The sequence below is a fragment of the Apaloderma vittatum genome, unplaced genomic scaffold (assembly GCF_000703405.1).
Source record: "Apaloderma vittatum isolate BGI_N311 unplaced genomic scaffold, ASM70340v1 scaffold15146, whole genome shotgun sequence".
Lineage (NCBI taxonomy): Eukaryota > Metazoa > Chordata > Aves > Trogoniformes > Trogonidae > Apaloderma > Apaloderma vittatum.
In genome coordinates this window covers 61,129-78,148 of record NW_009722390.1, presented here as the reverse complement: position 1 = coordinate 78,148, position 17,020 = coordinate 61,129, and the positions used below count along the sequence as shown (strand labels likewise).

The window sequence follows — 17,020 nt, the reverse complement described above, 5'->3', positions numbered from 1 at the left end:
TCAGTTGTTTTCCTCAGTGGTAGATTCTGATTTGGTTTATGGGAATGATTTGGGGAATCTTGAATTGAAATTAAGAGACCACTTAAAAAAAAAATTGCACCACAGTCTGTTTATTCTTTACATTTAATGTGAGCATATGCTGTATTTTTGTTGCCTCTGATGTTTTTAGAACCTTAGCTCTAGCAAAAAGAGATGCCGGTGATATTAAAGAAAAACTATGCATGTTATTTTGGTTTTAGGGCTTAAATGTCTAATCAGATGTGAAAGTTCAGACTAAAGCCACTTCATTCTGTTCTGCTGCTGCTGCTATCTTTTCTATTTATTGTGCTAATGAACAAGTATTCCTCAGTGCAAGTTTGTACCTCAAGAGGTAGTCAGCTGCCTTTGAAGAGGTTTATTCATCACATGTTTTAACAAGTCTCTTGATTTTTTAACTTTTTTTTTTCTTCTGGATGCTTCTTTCACCTTTCCCGTAGGCAATTTGAGTTAACGCTTCGAACATAAGGTGAAATTTGGCAGACAAAATGATTAATATACTTCTGTTTTAGTGGATCTTTAGAAATTAAAATCTAGCTCATAAAGACCATCAAACGGTTGTTGTTGTCTGAGTGAGCAGAAACTGAGGGTTTGTTGAAGAATTGAGTGGCTGAGTATGGTGCAGTTATCCTTGTGCCTTTACGCTACGTACAGCTTGGCATTGCTCCCTGGCAACCTGGTCACATGGTGCTGGTTTTGCGGTGTTTGTGCTGTTTGAGAAGAACTTAAAATAATTTAAATGCTTCCTGAGATTACTTTTTTTTTCATTCTAGAAATTCTGTGCTCTTAATGAGGTATATTTGATGACCAGCTGTGGAAAAGTGTTCAAGGCCTTGAATGCTGGGGAGAGTGCTTGTGAAAAAATGTCTCTTAAGTTTCAGGTGGCCTGAGGTAGCTATGCTACAAGTTACACTGCTTCCAGTTGCAGTAAAATACTGAGTCTTTCAGCAGTGACTGTTCATCAGAATAGCCGCATCTGGTGGTGTACTGGGGTTTAAGTTCTGCAAAATTACTGGTGCATTAGGGGAACTAAAGATTTTACTTACCCAGTTGAAAGCAACAAGTAAATACCTTGCACAGTCAACAGTGGCAGGTAGATAACTTCTCTTGGCAAATGGAAAGAAAGGGAGCCGAAGCCAGTTTCAAAATTTCCAGAATTACCTTTAAATAAAACCAGCAAACCCCAAAAGCCCTTTTTAGACTAATGAAAATGACTTTCCAGTTGTGAAATAACCGCTTTGAGGTTTTTTTCTCTATTTTCTGCCGCCCCTTCCCCCCTTCAGTCTCTACATAATTAGTTCATGTGCTGCAGTTCTATTGAAAGCTTGTCTGAACCGCCACATTGCAGAGATAAGACTGATCGCGTTCACTGGAGCCCTGTCGTTGGCAGTAAATCCAAAAAAACCCATGTCCTTCACATACGATTGCTATTTAGGGGAATAAACACTGATAGGCTTTACAAGTTGTTATGGATGGAGGAGAGAAGAAAAAAAGTCATTTTCTTAGCACTCGTCACTCCTAATGTGTACAATCTTTATGTTAAGCCTCATGTTTCACAGTATGCTATGTACAAATGAGGTTCTCAGCCATGTCTTCTAAGATTTCTAGTTGTTTGTTTGTTTGTTTTTAAGTTATGTCATGTTGCCTCTTCATACCAAAATTCAGCAAAAGTTTTTCAGGACTCCCTGTGGTAGTAATTAAAGGTGATAATGAGAGCTGGAGAGTTCAAGTTGCTTTTATTTATTTTTTTTTTAAAAAAAAATCTATAGATTCACTGTGATTTTTTTTTTAGCCATATTAAGAAAAAGTTGGATAAAAAAATCCCACACCACACAGTAAGCCTGGCATTATGAAGATTATTGCAGAGGCTACAGCTGTCTGACTGATGCAAATTAAGTATTGCATCATGTGATTTTAATAGTCTTAGTGTCTGGATGCTCCCTATAGTAGAGATGCTAATGAGGACTTGAGGTGTTTTTATCTTCATCCAGTACAAGTTTTCTTATTCATTTGCAATCATGTTGCAGTTTTATCGTGTTTCCTGTAATAATGTAGTGAACTGTGTGTTTTCAGTTTGCAAACAACGGACAATTACCACTTGGTTGGAGAATAAAGGAGCCAAGACAGCTGAATCCAAAAGGTAAAATGTACAGCATACCTATTCAAAAATTATGTTCGTTGAGCGGGCCTGTGAAACCAAATTATGTATTTAGTCAACAGCGCTGCTTTTATTTTTGTTTAATGTAGGGCTGTAACAGTTACAGATTTTGGCTAATAGTCCTGCATTCACCTCGCAGTTTTGTTGTTAATTTACAGACAAAAGCTTGTTTGGGTTCATCGCATTGGACTGAGATTGTAGCGTAAGTGCTTGCAACTTGATTTAGTTTCGACCATAATTTACAGATGCTCAGATGTGCATTCAAGTTGTTTTGTGAAAGGTGTTTTGTTAAAAGTTTTGCTGCTGAATGACACCATGTAAAGTTCTGCTAATGCAGTCTGTCAGGAGCAATGTGTGCAAGGCAGTATTAGAATTAAACTCCTAGGAGTTTAACCATGTGGCTCAGAGGAATATCAGGTATTATTTTTCTGTAATTGTAAATGTGCATGTTTGTTTTTCATTGATATTTGTTAATAAATATAAATTGAAAGGCATAGCAGTGCTAATATAGTTAGAAAGACTTTTGCAATAAGGGTTAATACAGAGTACATAAGGCTCAATTACAGGCTCACAGGTTATAGTAAAACAAAGATGTTAAGAAGATGCTTAAGGTGGGAATGAATTATTTTTTTAAGATTCCCTTTAGAGTATTGCTTTTATACACCCTCCTCCAGCCTTGCTGGCAGATTACAACCTAGTCAGTTTTAAGCAGCAGGTTAGTTATGTAAACAGTTCATGTGCCTTTCTGTTGCAGTTAATATCACAGTTTAAATTTATTTGAATTTGAAAACTACCTTTGTGTTAGATTTGATTTCTCATCCGAAAGGTCTTGACAACATCTCTTGTCAATTTAATGGTCATTTGTTGAGATGGCAGCAGTAGCATAATGTTCATTTTTGTTCCTCAAAATTTTCAGTGCCGGAACAAATGCGTAGATGGGGAGTTAAATTATCAGAACATAAACCTCTTTAAAATCCTTTTGTTTCAAAGAATCTTCCAATTGTCAAAGTTCCAAGCTATTATCTGTTGCTCAAAGCCCCTTTCCCCCTGCCCTTTTTGTTGTATGATGGTAAAGGTGTGAATGCTGTTTATCTAGAGTGCTCAATTTGAAGAGATGCAGGTATCAATGGGGAGAATTGATGCCCTCAGAAATCTACTAAGATATTCAATTGCTGAATTGAGGGTTGTGTGATAATTGTGTATTTTCCTATTTAGTGTAGAGGATGGGAAACTGGGCAATGACCAGACATAGAGAGTTTAGCGTCCTTAGTTTGCATTGGTTGTATCTATTGCTATGACAATACATTCAGGAGAATGTGTTGTTCAGAGTGGTATATTCACCAAGACTAGTCAAGGGGGTTTTTAATATTCATGTGGCATTTAAGTATTTTTGCTTTATATCAGTGCACTGACACAGATTAGTCTATAAGTGTGAAATTACTTTCTCATGAGCTTTTTATGAACAGGTGAAACTTTGGTTCCTTGTACTACTGTTTGGACATGTTTCTTTCCCTTCTTTGTGTTAAGGCAGCACAGGACAAATTAGGTTATTTTTCTCTTTAAAAATACTAAATGATCTAATGTGTCTTCTAATTTTTATTGTTGGTTCTAAATACATTTTACTTTTACACTTCTGTATTTTTTTTTCCTAAGGCTCATGGGCTGCTTATAAAAGTAAAAAAGTTGTAGGATGTTTTTCAGACTATGCACTACTGTGTCCCACTCTTCTGAAAGTTAATTGTCAACTCTGAAGGAATGGCTACAAACCCATTGATTTCCTTGCTGACTGTATTTAGCTGATTACAGTGAAAGTTGAGGACTTTGTTATGGCTTTTAACTTTTTTCATCTGGAGAAAATAACTAAGTAGCTTAATATTGTTAAGATTTGAATATAAGGATTGTGAATAACTGGAATAGATTCCTAAGGTAAGCAACTGATTCATCATTCTTTGGAGCCTTTAAATGGAGAGAGGTTGTTACTGAGCTGTATTCTCTAGTGCAGTAAAAACTTGTTGATCCTGTTAGTGCTCACTTAAGAGCGTAACGGGTAAAATTCTGTAACTTCTATTGTTTGTTTATAATAACTCCTTTAAAAAAATAAAAAATATGTATTTATACATATACAGTAACTTCATCTGGCGATAAGACATTCAATTTCCTTGCTTCTCTTCCACAGCTTACACAGCAAAATTATGAACAATACTGAAGCAAATCCCAAGATGACTTCCATTAAAAAAGAGAACTTTTGCGAGCATGATGTGAAGAAGCTGGAGAATATTTGTCAGCAGAATTATTCAAAAATATCTGTGGAAGTTAGTGCAAAGCATGCAAATGTGCCTCAGACAGGCAGCATGTATAACTGGGAGGCTGAGGACAAAGACCCGGTCTCGGACACGGAGCCGGTGAAGGGGACGCAGTCTGGAGACCTCTTCAAAAACGCCAACATCGATCAGATGCACAAAACTGGCAAGCAGGCGCAGAGAGGCTGTGACGAAAGCAGTGACAACAGTTGGACTCAGAGGAAATTGTCACCAGGCCACTCTTTGAAAGTGGGAAATACAAATGTTTCGTCAAAAGACACCGAGACAGATGGACAAGTGGCTTCATGCAATTCACAGAAGCTGAAGAGTTGCAATTCTGTCTGTATAATGGGTGAACAAGAGGAAGGGGATGTAGTTCCAGAAAGTCCGCTTTCAGATGTTGGTTGCGAAGCTTGTGTATCTGACCTTGGAGGTCCTGGGAAACTGAGCAAATGCTGGAGCAGCTCAGGGGATTCACCTGCTTTTGAGAAAGAAAGTGAACCAGAGTCACCGATGGATGTAGATAATTCTAAAAATAGCTGTCATGGGTCAGAGGCTGATGAAGAAATGAGCCCATTTCTTGATGAGCGAGAGGAGATTAATATGTCAAAATCCGTAAACAAATCTTTTAGACTTCAGTATGGGGATGCTGAACTGGAGTCGAGAAAGTCGTGTTTTTCTGCCACGGGCTGTGAAAGCTTTGAGGAAATAGATAATTCTGTTAAAGGGGATGGTCTGCATAAAAAGTCACCTGGGATTTCTCCTGCACCATCATCAGAATGCAAAGCTGCAAAACAGGGTGTGAAGAGAGACTCTAAAATCACCTCTCACTTCATGAGGATACCTAAAGTTGAGGAGAAAAGGTAGCGTTCTGTCTCCCTCTTCATCTGCTTTTTCGCACTCAAAAATTTCCTCTTTGGTGATAGCACTTTGGAGGCTGGATTGTATGAAGAGTTTTGCAAAGTTTAGGTTAAGACACAAAGAAAACTTTGATGTAAGCATGAATTTTTTTTTTTTCAGGATATGTTTCTCCAATGCAATTTTTCTAAAATAATTGTACATTTGTTAAAACTGGGAATTAAAGAAAACCATAGAAGTTATTTATCAAAGTGATTTAAGACCATGGGATTTTTAATGCTTGAAAACGAATAGTGGTACAGGACTGTTTTATGGAGTGTAGTTCTAGCCTCCAAAATATTTGAAGAAACTGCTGTTTTCTTGGGTTTTTTAGTTTCATGTATCAAAAGTACGGAATCTGAAACAGACATGAAAAATTTCACTTTTGAAAGTGTAGAGATGCATATAAGTGTTGTTTGGGTTGGTTTGTTTCTTTCTTCTGTCTTTATTCATAATTTGGGAGAGAAGGACTGGTGGTTACACAGTACAGCAATTGAAATAGAAGCCCTAGGCATGAGCCAGGACTCAGCCTGCAAGATGTTTGTAAGCACAAAAGGATGATCTCTGCTCTGAAGAGTTTAGATTTCAGTGGGAGCTGAGAAAGTGAATAAACAGGAAAAGAATAAGGAGAAACAAGAGAACTATGTGTGTTGGTGTGATAAGCATTCATCTCTGTAGACTGTAGCCCTAAAGGTAGGGCAAGAAAGTAGTTTTGCATGTCTTTACTTGGGAGGTGCTTTCTTCATAGGAGCAGCACAAACTGCATTTTTCAAGGAGATGAAGAAGGTGAGAGAGGGTGGCTGAGGAGCAGCAGGAGCTTGCATTTGAAAAGTCTTAAGAGATTAGTAGGATGAGCATGGATTTGGGAAACAGAAATCATAGTTCTTAGGTAAAATGGATGGATGAATGATTTGCTAAAAAAAGTTTGGGAACGGAGGTCAAGAGATTGAAGCGATGGGTTTAGGGAGTACTCTTTTCACTAATTTAAATGAATAATTGCAGCAAAACAGCAGAGGTTGAGGCTTACATTTGTCAATGCTAGAGCACTGTGTGTTACCATAAACCTGTGTTTGACCATGAGGAGAACTCATGCAGAAGTGTTTTTTGTGTGGATAGACAGGAATCCTAGCAGTGCTTTATAGAATATGAGGTAGAATATGAGGCTGTAGAGAGATTTTTCTTTTTTTTCTTTTTTTTGGGAGCTAGACAAGATGATGTGAAGGTTGTAAACCTTAGTGCAAGACAAAATAGGGATATTGCCTAAGGAGGCAATTGGAAAACCTTCAAGCTTTCCTCCTGGTTTCTGTTAGACCAGATCTACAGCAGATAATGGAGTGTCTCAGTCCTTGTTGTGCAGGGAAAGAATCAGTAGTGTGTCAGACAAGTTTCAGCCACCTGTAACACTCAGCCAGAATCATCCTTTGGCCCGCTGGTGAGCACAGTGAGCCTGTGCCTGGTGCCTTGCCGATGCAGCTGCTCCGTTTGTGTGTGACAGGCCAGGTCAGAGGCATCGTCTGCACCTGAAGATATGGGCACGTGCATAGACACAGCGAACAGCTTGGACAACATCTTTATCCAAGGGTGGAGTAAGTTCAGTGAGGGGTGTTTAGAGGTCTAACAGGACCTTGAAGAGTAGGCTTTTAACTTGTTTTGCATTTTACTCTGAGAACTCTTTTGCATGAGAAACATCTGGTATGTTACGTTGTATGTACAGCAGGTTCAGGTTTTTCTTCCCTAAACTATCTCGGATCCATTCAAATACCTGTGATCATTCAAGAGGATTAGTTCATCTGCTCTTGCATATTTTTGAATTTTGAAAATATTTTCTAGATTGCTTTTAAATTTCTGCTTGCATTGCAAGTATTGTAGGCCTGACATGAGAAATACAACCCTAGTGAGAAGGGATGATTAAGAAGTTAGTTCATTAATTTTTTTACAGTTTGAAGAAGGAACATGTGCATCTATGCATGCAAACCTGTTTGTTCTCTAACAGCTGAGAAGGGACTGTAGAGTGTGTCCTGATAAATGCAGACCAGTGAGTCTGTCTCCTGTCCCTGGATAAATGAGTCCTGGGAAAGGGCATGACTCTGCGGAGGAGAACCCTGCCTTGCTAACATATTGCAGTTCTGTGAAGGTATTGGTAAGCCTGTAGAGACGAGCATTTTGGTAGGCGTCGTACTTGTGTATGTTGGGGAGGAGGAGGGTGGTGGTGATGGGGGCTTTCCCTAAGTAGAGCTTTGGCCGCCGGCCAAAGCAAAGGCTGGCAAATAAACTCAATTATAGATGAAAACCTGGAGAGAAAGTTTGTGTATTGGCCCACTAGGTTTTTCAGTGGAAATTAAATGTTTCAACATATTTTATTTTAACAGCAGAAAAGAAAAGTATGAACTCAAACCCCAGAGGCCAGGAAGGAAGATTCCTAAATATATACCACCTCCTCTTCCAACTAATAGGAAGTGGTTTGGGACACCGATTGAAGAGATGAGAAGAATGCCCACGTGTGGGGCCCGTCTTCCTCACCTGCGACCCTCAGCCAATCACACAGTAACCGTCAGAGTACGATAATCATTGTTCTTTTAGAATTGTTCAAAAATAGAAGATGTCAAACGTTTGTCTTAACTTAGAGTATTAGCAGGTTGTAGAAATGTTTCTTTGCCGTTCCTTGCAAGCAGACTGGGGCAGCAGATTTTCCTGAAAACAGACTTTTCTGGTGCATGGAATTAGGGATATTAAGATACAGAAGAGATGTAGTCATGGCTTTATTGCCTCTGTCTTGGTAGGGACAAGTATTTTTCTTTTGCATAGGTGAGTGTGTATGCTTTCTTGTCTGAATTGTAAGCTGGGGAAATTTAAATATGTCTGCAAGTAAAATTTTATACTTCAACATTTTCATGTTTTCTTTTCGTTTTGGTATAATGCTGGGTTCAAGATAAACAAAAGCCTCAAAATATTCAAGATATGAAAAAGACAAAAGAATGCAGAGGAGTTTCTAGCAACTTTACCACTGCATTTGAGATCAAACCTTATACATTTACCTTTAATCTTTTGGAGTAGCATACAGTCAAATTATTATTGAAATAAAACGTGACCAGAAACATGTAGGGTCATGGGTAAATCACAAACAGTAGAAAAGCACATTAAGTTAGGTGCAAGTCTACGTCAGTTTCTCTTTCTTTTCAGTGTTAGGTTAAAAATTGTTATTTCTGTGCGTGACTGTAGTTAGATTTAAAGCTACATTTTGAAAATACTTGGATGAAACTCTGTAGGTGCTTAAATTCATAAATGAAAAAGCATTTAGCTGATAATAAGACATAAAATAATTGCATGTGTTCCCTTTATTTCAGTCTATTTCAAGAGGTCAGATGAAGAGGTGGTCTTTTCACTAAGTATAGTATGAGAGATTTTTTTTAAAACTGTATTTTTGCTTACTTTTTATTTCTTCCACTTAAGAACTTGAAAGTAGAGTCTGAGCTTTTACCTTCGCCTCCTGTGTTGCAGGTAGATCTTCTGAGGGAAGGAGAGGTGCCTAAACCTTTTCCAACTCACTACAAAGATTTATGGGACAACAAACATGTCAAAATGCCCTGCTCAGAACAAAACTTATACCCTGTAGAGGATGAGGTAAGATATTTACAGTTTGTTTACATATAGATGAGTTTTCACTTTACTGCGTTTGCTCAGTTAGCAAACTGTGTGTATGGAATTAGAAAACAAAATTGATGAGCATATCTGGTCTCAAAAGCTGGATTCTGGGTCATGATGATGCTTCAGGCAAAGTTTTTCTTTAGAAGATTTTTTTTTTCCTAGTAGTTATTTCACGTAGCCATTGATTTGACGGTATATATACTTCTGTACTTGTTAAATATTTATATATTTTTTCCTTTCTGTGAAGCATTTTGAGATGCTCCAGACTATGATGAAAAAAATGAGCAAGTGATGAAAATGTAGTGAAGATTTAATAGTGATTATGGGAATCTGGAACAAAGAGTTTTTATAGCCTCTAGGAAGTAATCTCTCTTTTAATTAATCAGTTTTACTGATACAGTATAAAATTAATTTAATTGATGTTTTAGAGCTAAAGTGTCGATATGATCTTTGTCTGTTGAGCGAGGTCAGTTGTCTTTACCCTTGTGGTAGTCTCATAAGAAATATCATTATTGCTTGCGACAGACAATAAGACTTTGAGGAAATATTTCACAAAATCTCTGAAACTTGCATTGGTGCAAGTCATCCACAGCAATGTGCTTTTATAATCTGTGTTCTTATTGTTCTTAATAATGTGTTTTTATAAAGTTGGTTCAGTTTATATTTTTGAGTTGTGAATTTTATAAATCATGGTCATGTTTTAGCTGCAAAACCAACTTTCTACACAACAAATGTACTGAATGTTATTTGTCCTTCTTGAGATGGGAAGAGTGCTGCATATGTGAGAAAGAGCTCTTTATGAATTTTGGGAATGCTTCAACTAAAAAGGAGCTCATAAGGAAGTAAAATGCAGTGGACTAGAAGTTGCAGAAGTACTTTACAGTCATTCAAAATACATGGTTCGTTTTTTAAGCAAACAATTTTAAAATTAAGATGTGCAAGGAAAGCAGTTATCAGCAAATAACGTCTTTTTGTTTTGAGTTACTTAATCTGGTTTTGTTTTGGGCTTCTGTTTTAAAGAATGGAGACAGAACAGCTGGAAGTCGATGGGAACTAATCCAAACTGCCTTACTTAACAAATTTACTTGCTCTCTTGACTTGAAGGTAAGATTGTCAGTTTGAAATCAAGTCTATACCCATAAGTACATTTAGGCTCCCCACATGCAGTTAGTGAGTCTGGCTCACTCTCACTTGCCCTAATCACTTAAAAGAATAATTTTTAAAAAAAAATCTGTGCTGTTCAAGGGATTCCCTAATGCATTAAGGGTCTTAATGAGGTTTAAGTATTACCACCGAATTTATTAGGTGCTACTAAAATTAATTATCTTTGATAAGTCTAGACAAAACTGTGTTTGTCCAGCAGTATCTACTAGTTTTTGTAGATGTAGCACATAGACTTTTTCTAAATCAGATGGTAGGGTGATGTATGGAACTGTTCACACCAGTATACACCAGTAAAATCGCAACAATTCAAGCTGCTGACAAAAATTGGTAAATTTTGGAGACTTATGCTCCATTGATAACTCTTACAGTTCTCACTGGCTTTTAATGAGTCGTGATTTGGAGAAGCTTATAATTGCCTTTTTTTTTCTGAAGAATAATGTAATTTAGATTATACTTGAAAAGCAGAGGAGGGGGACGATGCAAAAGCAACAGATAAACTTTAAATGAATAAATAGTGCTCCCCCAGCAACTAATAACTTCCCTTGATAATATTTGGTAGTTTTTACTTGAGAGTGCTTAGAAGGTGGTGGTTGTTTTAAAGGGCCTACTTAGTTTTGTTCTGATTCATAAACCAGTAAAACTTGTGTTCTGTTGCTGAGGGACACTTTTGGTATTTTTTGAAGAGATCATGTGTGGGATGGGGGGTGTTTGTGGTGTGTGTCATAGGCAAATCCAAGCATTCCTTATCTTGTTTTGTGCTGGGAGGAAAAATTTGTAGGCTAAAGCTTCTTCAATGCTAAACCTAAAAACCGGGATTCAGTATTGTGGAGTTATGTGCATAGTTAAGACAGATGTATGGATTTTGGTAGGTTCTGTGCCAGGTTTTCGCCACTAGATGGTACTATCGCTTCAAAAAGGAACTTTCATACACTGGTTTTTCTTCTGTTAATAAGTATCTCTAGGCTTTCTTTTGTTGTGGTCTTTCCCTAGGAGGCTATACTAAGATACAACGTTGCTTATTCCAAGAAATGGGACTTCACTGCTCTTACCGACTTCTGTGAGAAGGTAAACCAAGTTAATTGAAAATAAAACAAAGTATAAGTGACTACTTTGTCTATATATCTTGATGGTTTTTGGCTTTATTTACCTTTTCAAGAGGAAAGGTTTCACAGTCGACATCTATGTGACTAGTTATTTGACTGGTAACTAAAGATGAAAATGAAAACTATACTTGATAAACTGAATTTTAAATCTTAAGCAGATGATTTAGGTACTTCAGTAACCACTAAGGTTGCTGAAGGTAGAGTGAGAAATGCCTTTTCTGTTTTATGATAAACTGAATTATTAATAAAAATTGTATTAATATTTCCTGTATAGTGGCTTCTTGCTTTAAAAAGTATTGCTACTTCTTTATTCTTGTTTAAACAACTTTAATATTATATTGATGTTTATATACGCTGTGCTTTGCTGGTGTAGCAGTAAAGCTTTGCTGTATGCTGATATGATGAATTTAAACTGTAGAGCCTTTGAAAGATTGAGGTGGTTTTTATGACTTCACGTTACCTTCTTGGAAGAGGATGGAAAGAAAAATGAATAGTAAGTGGCAAATGCAAGTTGGACTATTATTGATGGACATCCTGGGTGATGTTCAGAAACTGCTAATTGAAGCAGGGTGGGAGATTAAATAAGATGCAATAAAAATTGTATTTTTCCTCCACTAATTCGGAAGTGCTTTTAAAACACATGTGCTTGTTTTCTTCGGAGGAGCTTGCTAAGCTGTATTAAGGTTCAATGGAAACTAAACTTGATTTGAAGCTAATTTGGTTAGTTACGTATGTTTAAAATAGATGTCTGCTTAATTCCTGTGCTCAGAAGGACTGTTCTTTCTATGGCCTCTTTCCATTGCGTATGAGGACTACTGTTTTACAGAATTAGTTTTGTTTCGCATGCAACACAGTGTCTTTATTACAGATGGAAGGTACCTATAAAATACCAGTGGTATCGTATTTGCTGGCCAGGAGGGCTGCTGTGTTCACCCATCTTGACAATCTAGAGCTCCCCCTTCTCATCTGCAGAGTCTCTCTGGTCTCTTTGTTTTTCAGGCTGCAGACTTTTGGTCTCTTTGCTTCTCTTAACTCATGTATAACCAAAATTAACTTGGCCTGTGCAACTGTTCAATCGTGTTACTAAAGAATACCTATTGAAATTATTAGAATGTTTTAAAGTACAAGCAAACTATTTAAAAATCTGACTGAGGAGTGTGTCAGATCTTCATCAAATTGCTACAAATGCAACTGAGCTTGTCCTGGTGCATTCATATTTTGCATCTGGGAGTTGGGAAACTGTGGATGATTAAATTCAGAGATCATCAGGCAGGGAGGGTAAGTAATATCAGCTGTCTCCAGAGAGGAGAGGAACAACAGGGAAATAAGCTGTGCATCAGGCATCAATCTCTCACTGAGGGTGAAAAGGCAATTTCTGTCACCTGGGAATGATGATTTATTTGTGAGGTTCTCAGATGAAGAGGAGAGAGCTGTTTCAAAATGTGGGGTTTAGACTGTGGTGAAGAACATGAAGCTGTATATTAAATAAGGAGCAGTGAAGCACTGTAAGACAGTGGCTCCTTGTAGACTGCAGGAGCAAATTCTTATTCTGGCTTTGTTTTTTGAATATATTGAATTTAGTGAACAGAACATGTGGAGAGGATGCGTCTTGCAGAGAGGTGTTTAAAGCTTTTCTGTTATTAAGGGATGTGTGAACTCTCCAAGTTCTCTAAATTAGCAAGACATCTACTTTCAAAGACTGTGTGCAGTCTGCTTATGTGTTCAGATACTAAGTGAAGAATTTAGATCCTCTGTGGAAATGACCTAAATATAATAGCTGTAGTGTAGCTTTTGAAGTTACTCTATTTAGGAGTTAATGCTTAAGGGCTTGCTCTTGGCTTGTGTCTTTTCTTGTTTATCTTATGGTTTTGAGGGAATGGGGAGCTGTTTCAGGTGATATTTTCTCAGAATTTAAGAGGGTTGGTTGAAAGGAAAGCTGGCTGAAGTAATCAGCCCAAAGGGAGGGGCAGCAACTGAACAGAGGGAGAAATAGTCACAAATATGTATTAAAAGACAGATTAAAACTGAGTCTAGGATCCACAAGTATCTGTTTATATTCTTGGGCACTACTGACTCCCAGTACATTCTTAACCAAGAGTTCTGTGGTCTGACTTAGAAGGGAGTTGGGTCCACGAATCTAGTGGTGTCTGCTTTAGTGATTCATTCAAGACCACTGTGTCAGATATTACTCCAATAGGTCTCTGCCTGGTAAATAATGAAGTATCATTTGTTATTTAATCTTCTGATTCTGGACACAGTTCACATTACTTATTAATCTGTTAGTTTTCATATCAGTCATTGTGTTTCATATAGTTTCTTTCGAAGTTACACAGTCAAAATATGCAGTATTTTTAAATCCTACTTGTAAGATTCAAATCAATTTTGTTGTAATAACAACTGCCAGTTTCTTGGACTGAAGTTTATTTTCTGTGAAGATTAAAACACTTTCAGCTTTCTTAACTAATGGATAATAAATATCGTGTATGTGAGCCCAGATTTCTTTCCAAAACAACATACTCTGACATGTACAGCCTGACCAATTTTACAGTTTGTCCAATGTGTTGTCAGAAGAGGGAGCCTTCAGACTATTTTCAAAAGATTCCTTTGCATACTGTTTAGTAAAATAGAAGTAAAATTTGTATTTGTACAGTGATGTAAATTTGAGAGCTGTGGTGTTTTTTGGTTTTGTTGGTTTATTGGTGGAGTTTTTCTGTTTCTTTAAAAAGTTCACAGCACCCATCAGTAATGAACGTAAAGCTCTCGGTAGCTTATTTGCTTCAGATATCTGACAGCTTTGTTGTCCTCTATGGAATTTCCATGCTGTTGTATTGATTTGTTTTGCCATCTCTTAATATTGGCAAACAGGCTTAAGATTTATTCAAGTTATTGCTTAATGCAGGAAAGTTGTTAGTGTTAATAACATTTTTCTTTTTACTTGCAAAGTTCTTACCACTTGGAAGCCATCCTTGCATCTATTTCCCCAGAAGTTACCTAGAAGCCAAACAGGAAAGAGTAACCAAGCAGAAAAAGAAACATGAGGAAGCAGCTGTGGATGGACCTCTCTCAGGACCCACAGTGTGTTGTAGATCAGCTTTATTTACATGAAGGGTGGTAGATTGGGAATTTAGGGCTTTCTTTTGATCAACAGGGCTACGTATTGTATTAGTTTTTTACTTTTCTTTTCTGTAGATTTGCCCTTGCACTTCCAAGCAAGACCAAATTATCCTGATTTTGCCCAAGTGCATGAAATAAGTCTAGTGAGGTCATTCAAGGCTTATGTCTTAATCTCCAATAACAACTTTTATTTAAAGGGAAAAGTAGGACTTTATCATTGAAGACAATCACACAGTCTGCTACTTTAGATTGGGCCTGCTTGGTCTGAGCATGCTTTGCTTTTATTGTATTTGTTTGAAGTCTCTTGGAGCTTAAGCGTAATTCTTGTTAATATTGTTTCGTGAGCTCTTCCTCTTATTGCTTGCATCTGTCCTCTTATTGCTTGCATCTGTCCTCTTTCAGGAACAGGAATGTTTAAATCTGAGAGTGATACGACATGGTAGAAGCAGTGCATAACTTTCTTTAGAGGTGATCCTTCTTTTAAATTCAGTTTTAGTTGCATACTGTACAAGAATTCAAGTCAGCGGGATTTATGTTATGAAGCTTCAGGAACCTTGAAGATTCAGAACCTCTGTCATCATTAAAATCTGGGCTCTCTTGAGGTGAACCAGGTGGTGAGCGGCCTCACAGCGTGTTTTTTGTCCTTTATGGTAGGGCTATGTCAAACTGAATTGTTTGGTTTCATCTACAATTTGTGAGATTTAGCAGAAATAATTAATAAATCTACTGAAAAAAATATGTAAGACAGACTCTTAAAAGTGATGAAAAAGAACCCTGCTGGCAGTGAAACAGCAATGGATGCTTTTATTGCTCATGTGGTTTAGTTTCAGTTGTCTTCTTGAACTCCTTTGAAACCTGGAGAATTACAGCATGTGCAACATTTCGGTACTAGAAGACAGGAATAATACGCATAGGCTTTTCAGTTGTGAGTTATCTGAGATACAGTCTTTCCTGATGTGCTTCAGTAAAAAGAAAGAATTAGATCTAGTAATTTGATTTTTAGCTACTCTTGCGCCTTTTTCAATATGCAAAGCAGAAGGAGAGGGACTCATGTATGCAGGACTGTTAGCATTTAGGATTCCCCAAATATTTATGTTTAAAAAGTTACTTTGTGAAATAATGTCTGTATCCTATTCACTGCTGATAAGGATTAAGTTCAACACTTAGGCGTATCATCAAAAGACAAACTGTAATTTCTGGTGATTACTCATGGGAAACTGCAAATAGTTTAGACATAAACTGGGCAGATCTCTTAAGAAGCATAGACTGAAGGTTGGAATTTAGATAAATTTGTGTGGCGTAGACAGTGATTTTTCTCTGGGCTTCTGTGCATCCTCTGAAAAATGGATCACAATACATCTTGCACATCTTATCCGTAAATATTTTTGTTTGAGCTTTACCACCTTGGTGGAAAGTTTGTCTCTGTGAAATGAAGAAGATACAATGAGAGGAGTCAGGGATGGTGTAAATGTAGCTAATAGTTTCCATATGAGGAACATCTTAAAAAACTAGGACAGTTTCATCTTTTCGTCTTAGTTAAGAAAAGTGAGGAATGGGTCTATCAGTGGTGGCAAGAACGAATGTAAGAGAGGATGAAGAAGAAACAACTGTGCATTCTTCTATTACAATGGTTAAGGGACACCAAATGAAAATTCCTAGTAGGTAAGGGTTTCAAAACCAAACAGAAGTAATTACTTATTTAGCTACTGAATAAAACACTGTGGAACTCCTTGTCAGAGATGTAGGTAATACTGTGGCTTTACATCAGATTTTGAAGGATTTGGAGAAATTGCTGGTAGAAAGATCACATTGACGCAGACACTGTGATGGGCTGGGAATTTCTGAAACTGATTACTGCAAGTAAAGAGCGTTGTGAGGAAGTGCTGCTCATTACTTGCTTTTTGTGCTGTTAGACTTTCCTAGGCATCTTTTGTTGATGGGTTTTCATGAACTTTGGTTCATTTTTACATTCCTGTGACTTTGCTGGATTGAAGTCAAGAGACAGAAGTGGCCTGGTCACATGGGCCCTGTTGTGGCATAGCACCAGTATGAAACATTGACAAAGGCATGAGGATCTACGTACTAGCCTTGTCTAGGAGGATAAAATAATGATATTTTAGATGAACCTCACTTGAAGGCACTTAAGCCTTTTAAAATTTATTTTTCCAGGCTGTCTGGGGAACTTTAAACCCTTGGTGCCTACTTGATGCAAGTAGCATCTCCCCTTTAAGTCTTCCTATCAGTATCTTTACAAAGTCACGCTCTCATGCTCCACACTGTAATACTCAGTTTCCACCTATTAGGTTTGGCTTTTAGTGTAGGAAAAGCATGTATGTGTGTTTACAGCTTCTGTTTATGGATGTCTTGTGGTCTTTTTGTCTTTTTAGAAAGCTGCTAGAAGCCAATCAGTCTATTTAATGACCAGAATCTGCATATTTGCTGTTGATTCCCATATAGATTCAGCATTCAGGAAATCCTCTTCTATTATGAAAGAAGCTGTATAACTTTTACATTTGCATTCTTCTGTGAGGTTGAAAGAAACATGGTAATGCTCTTTAAAAAGACCGGTCTCTGCTCCTGGCTGTATTAATTGCAGAGAAGAC

The 17,020-nt window shown here is 37.3% G+C and overlaps 1 protein-coding gene across 1 annotated transcript in view; it reads left to right on the top strand.

Moving 5' to 3' along the window:
- The first annotated feature begins 2,117 nt into the window (after positions 1-2,117).
- PARG (poly (ADP-ribose) glycohydrolase) overlaps positions 2,118-17,020 on the top strand; it is a 59,829-nt gene continuing 44,926 nt past the window's right edge. The window contains exons 1-6 of the mRNA XM_009871764.1: positions 2,118-2,176; positions 4,371-5,357; positions 7,764-7,947; positions 8,890-9,012; positions 10,057-10,140; positions 11,191-11,265. Of these exons, the coding sequence (XP_009870066.1) occupies positions 4,387-5,357; positions 7,764-7,947; positions 8,890-9,012; positions 10,057-10,140; positions 11,191-11,265 (1,437 nt within the window). The 5' untranslated portion in view covers positions 2,118-2,176; positions 4,371-4,386. The remainder of the gene's footprint in view (positions 2,177-4,370; positions 5,358-7,763; positions 7,948-8,889; positions 9,013-10,056; positions 10,141-11,190; positions 11,266-17,020) is intronic.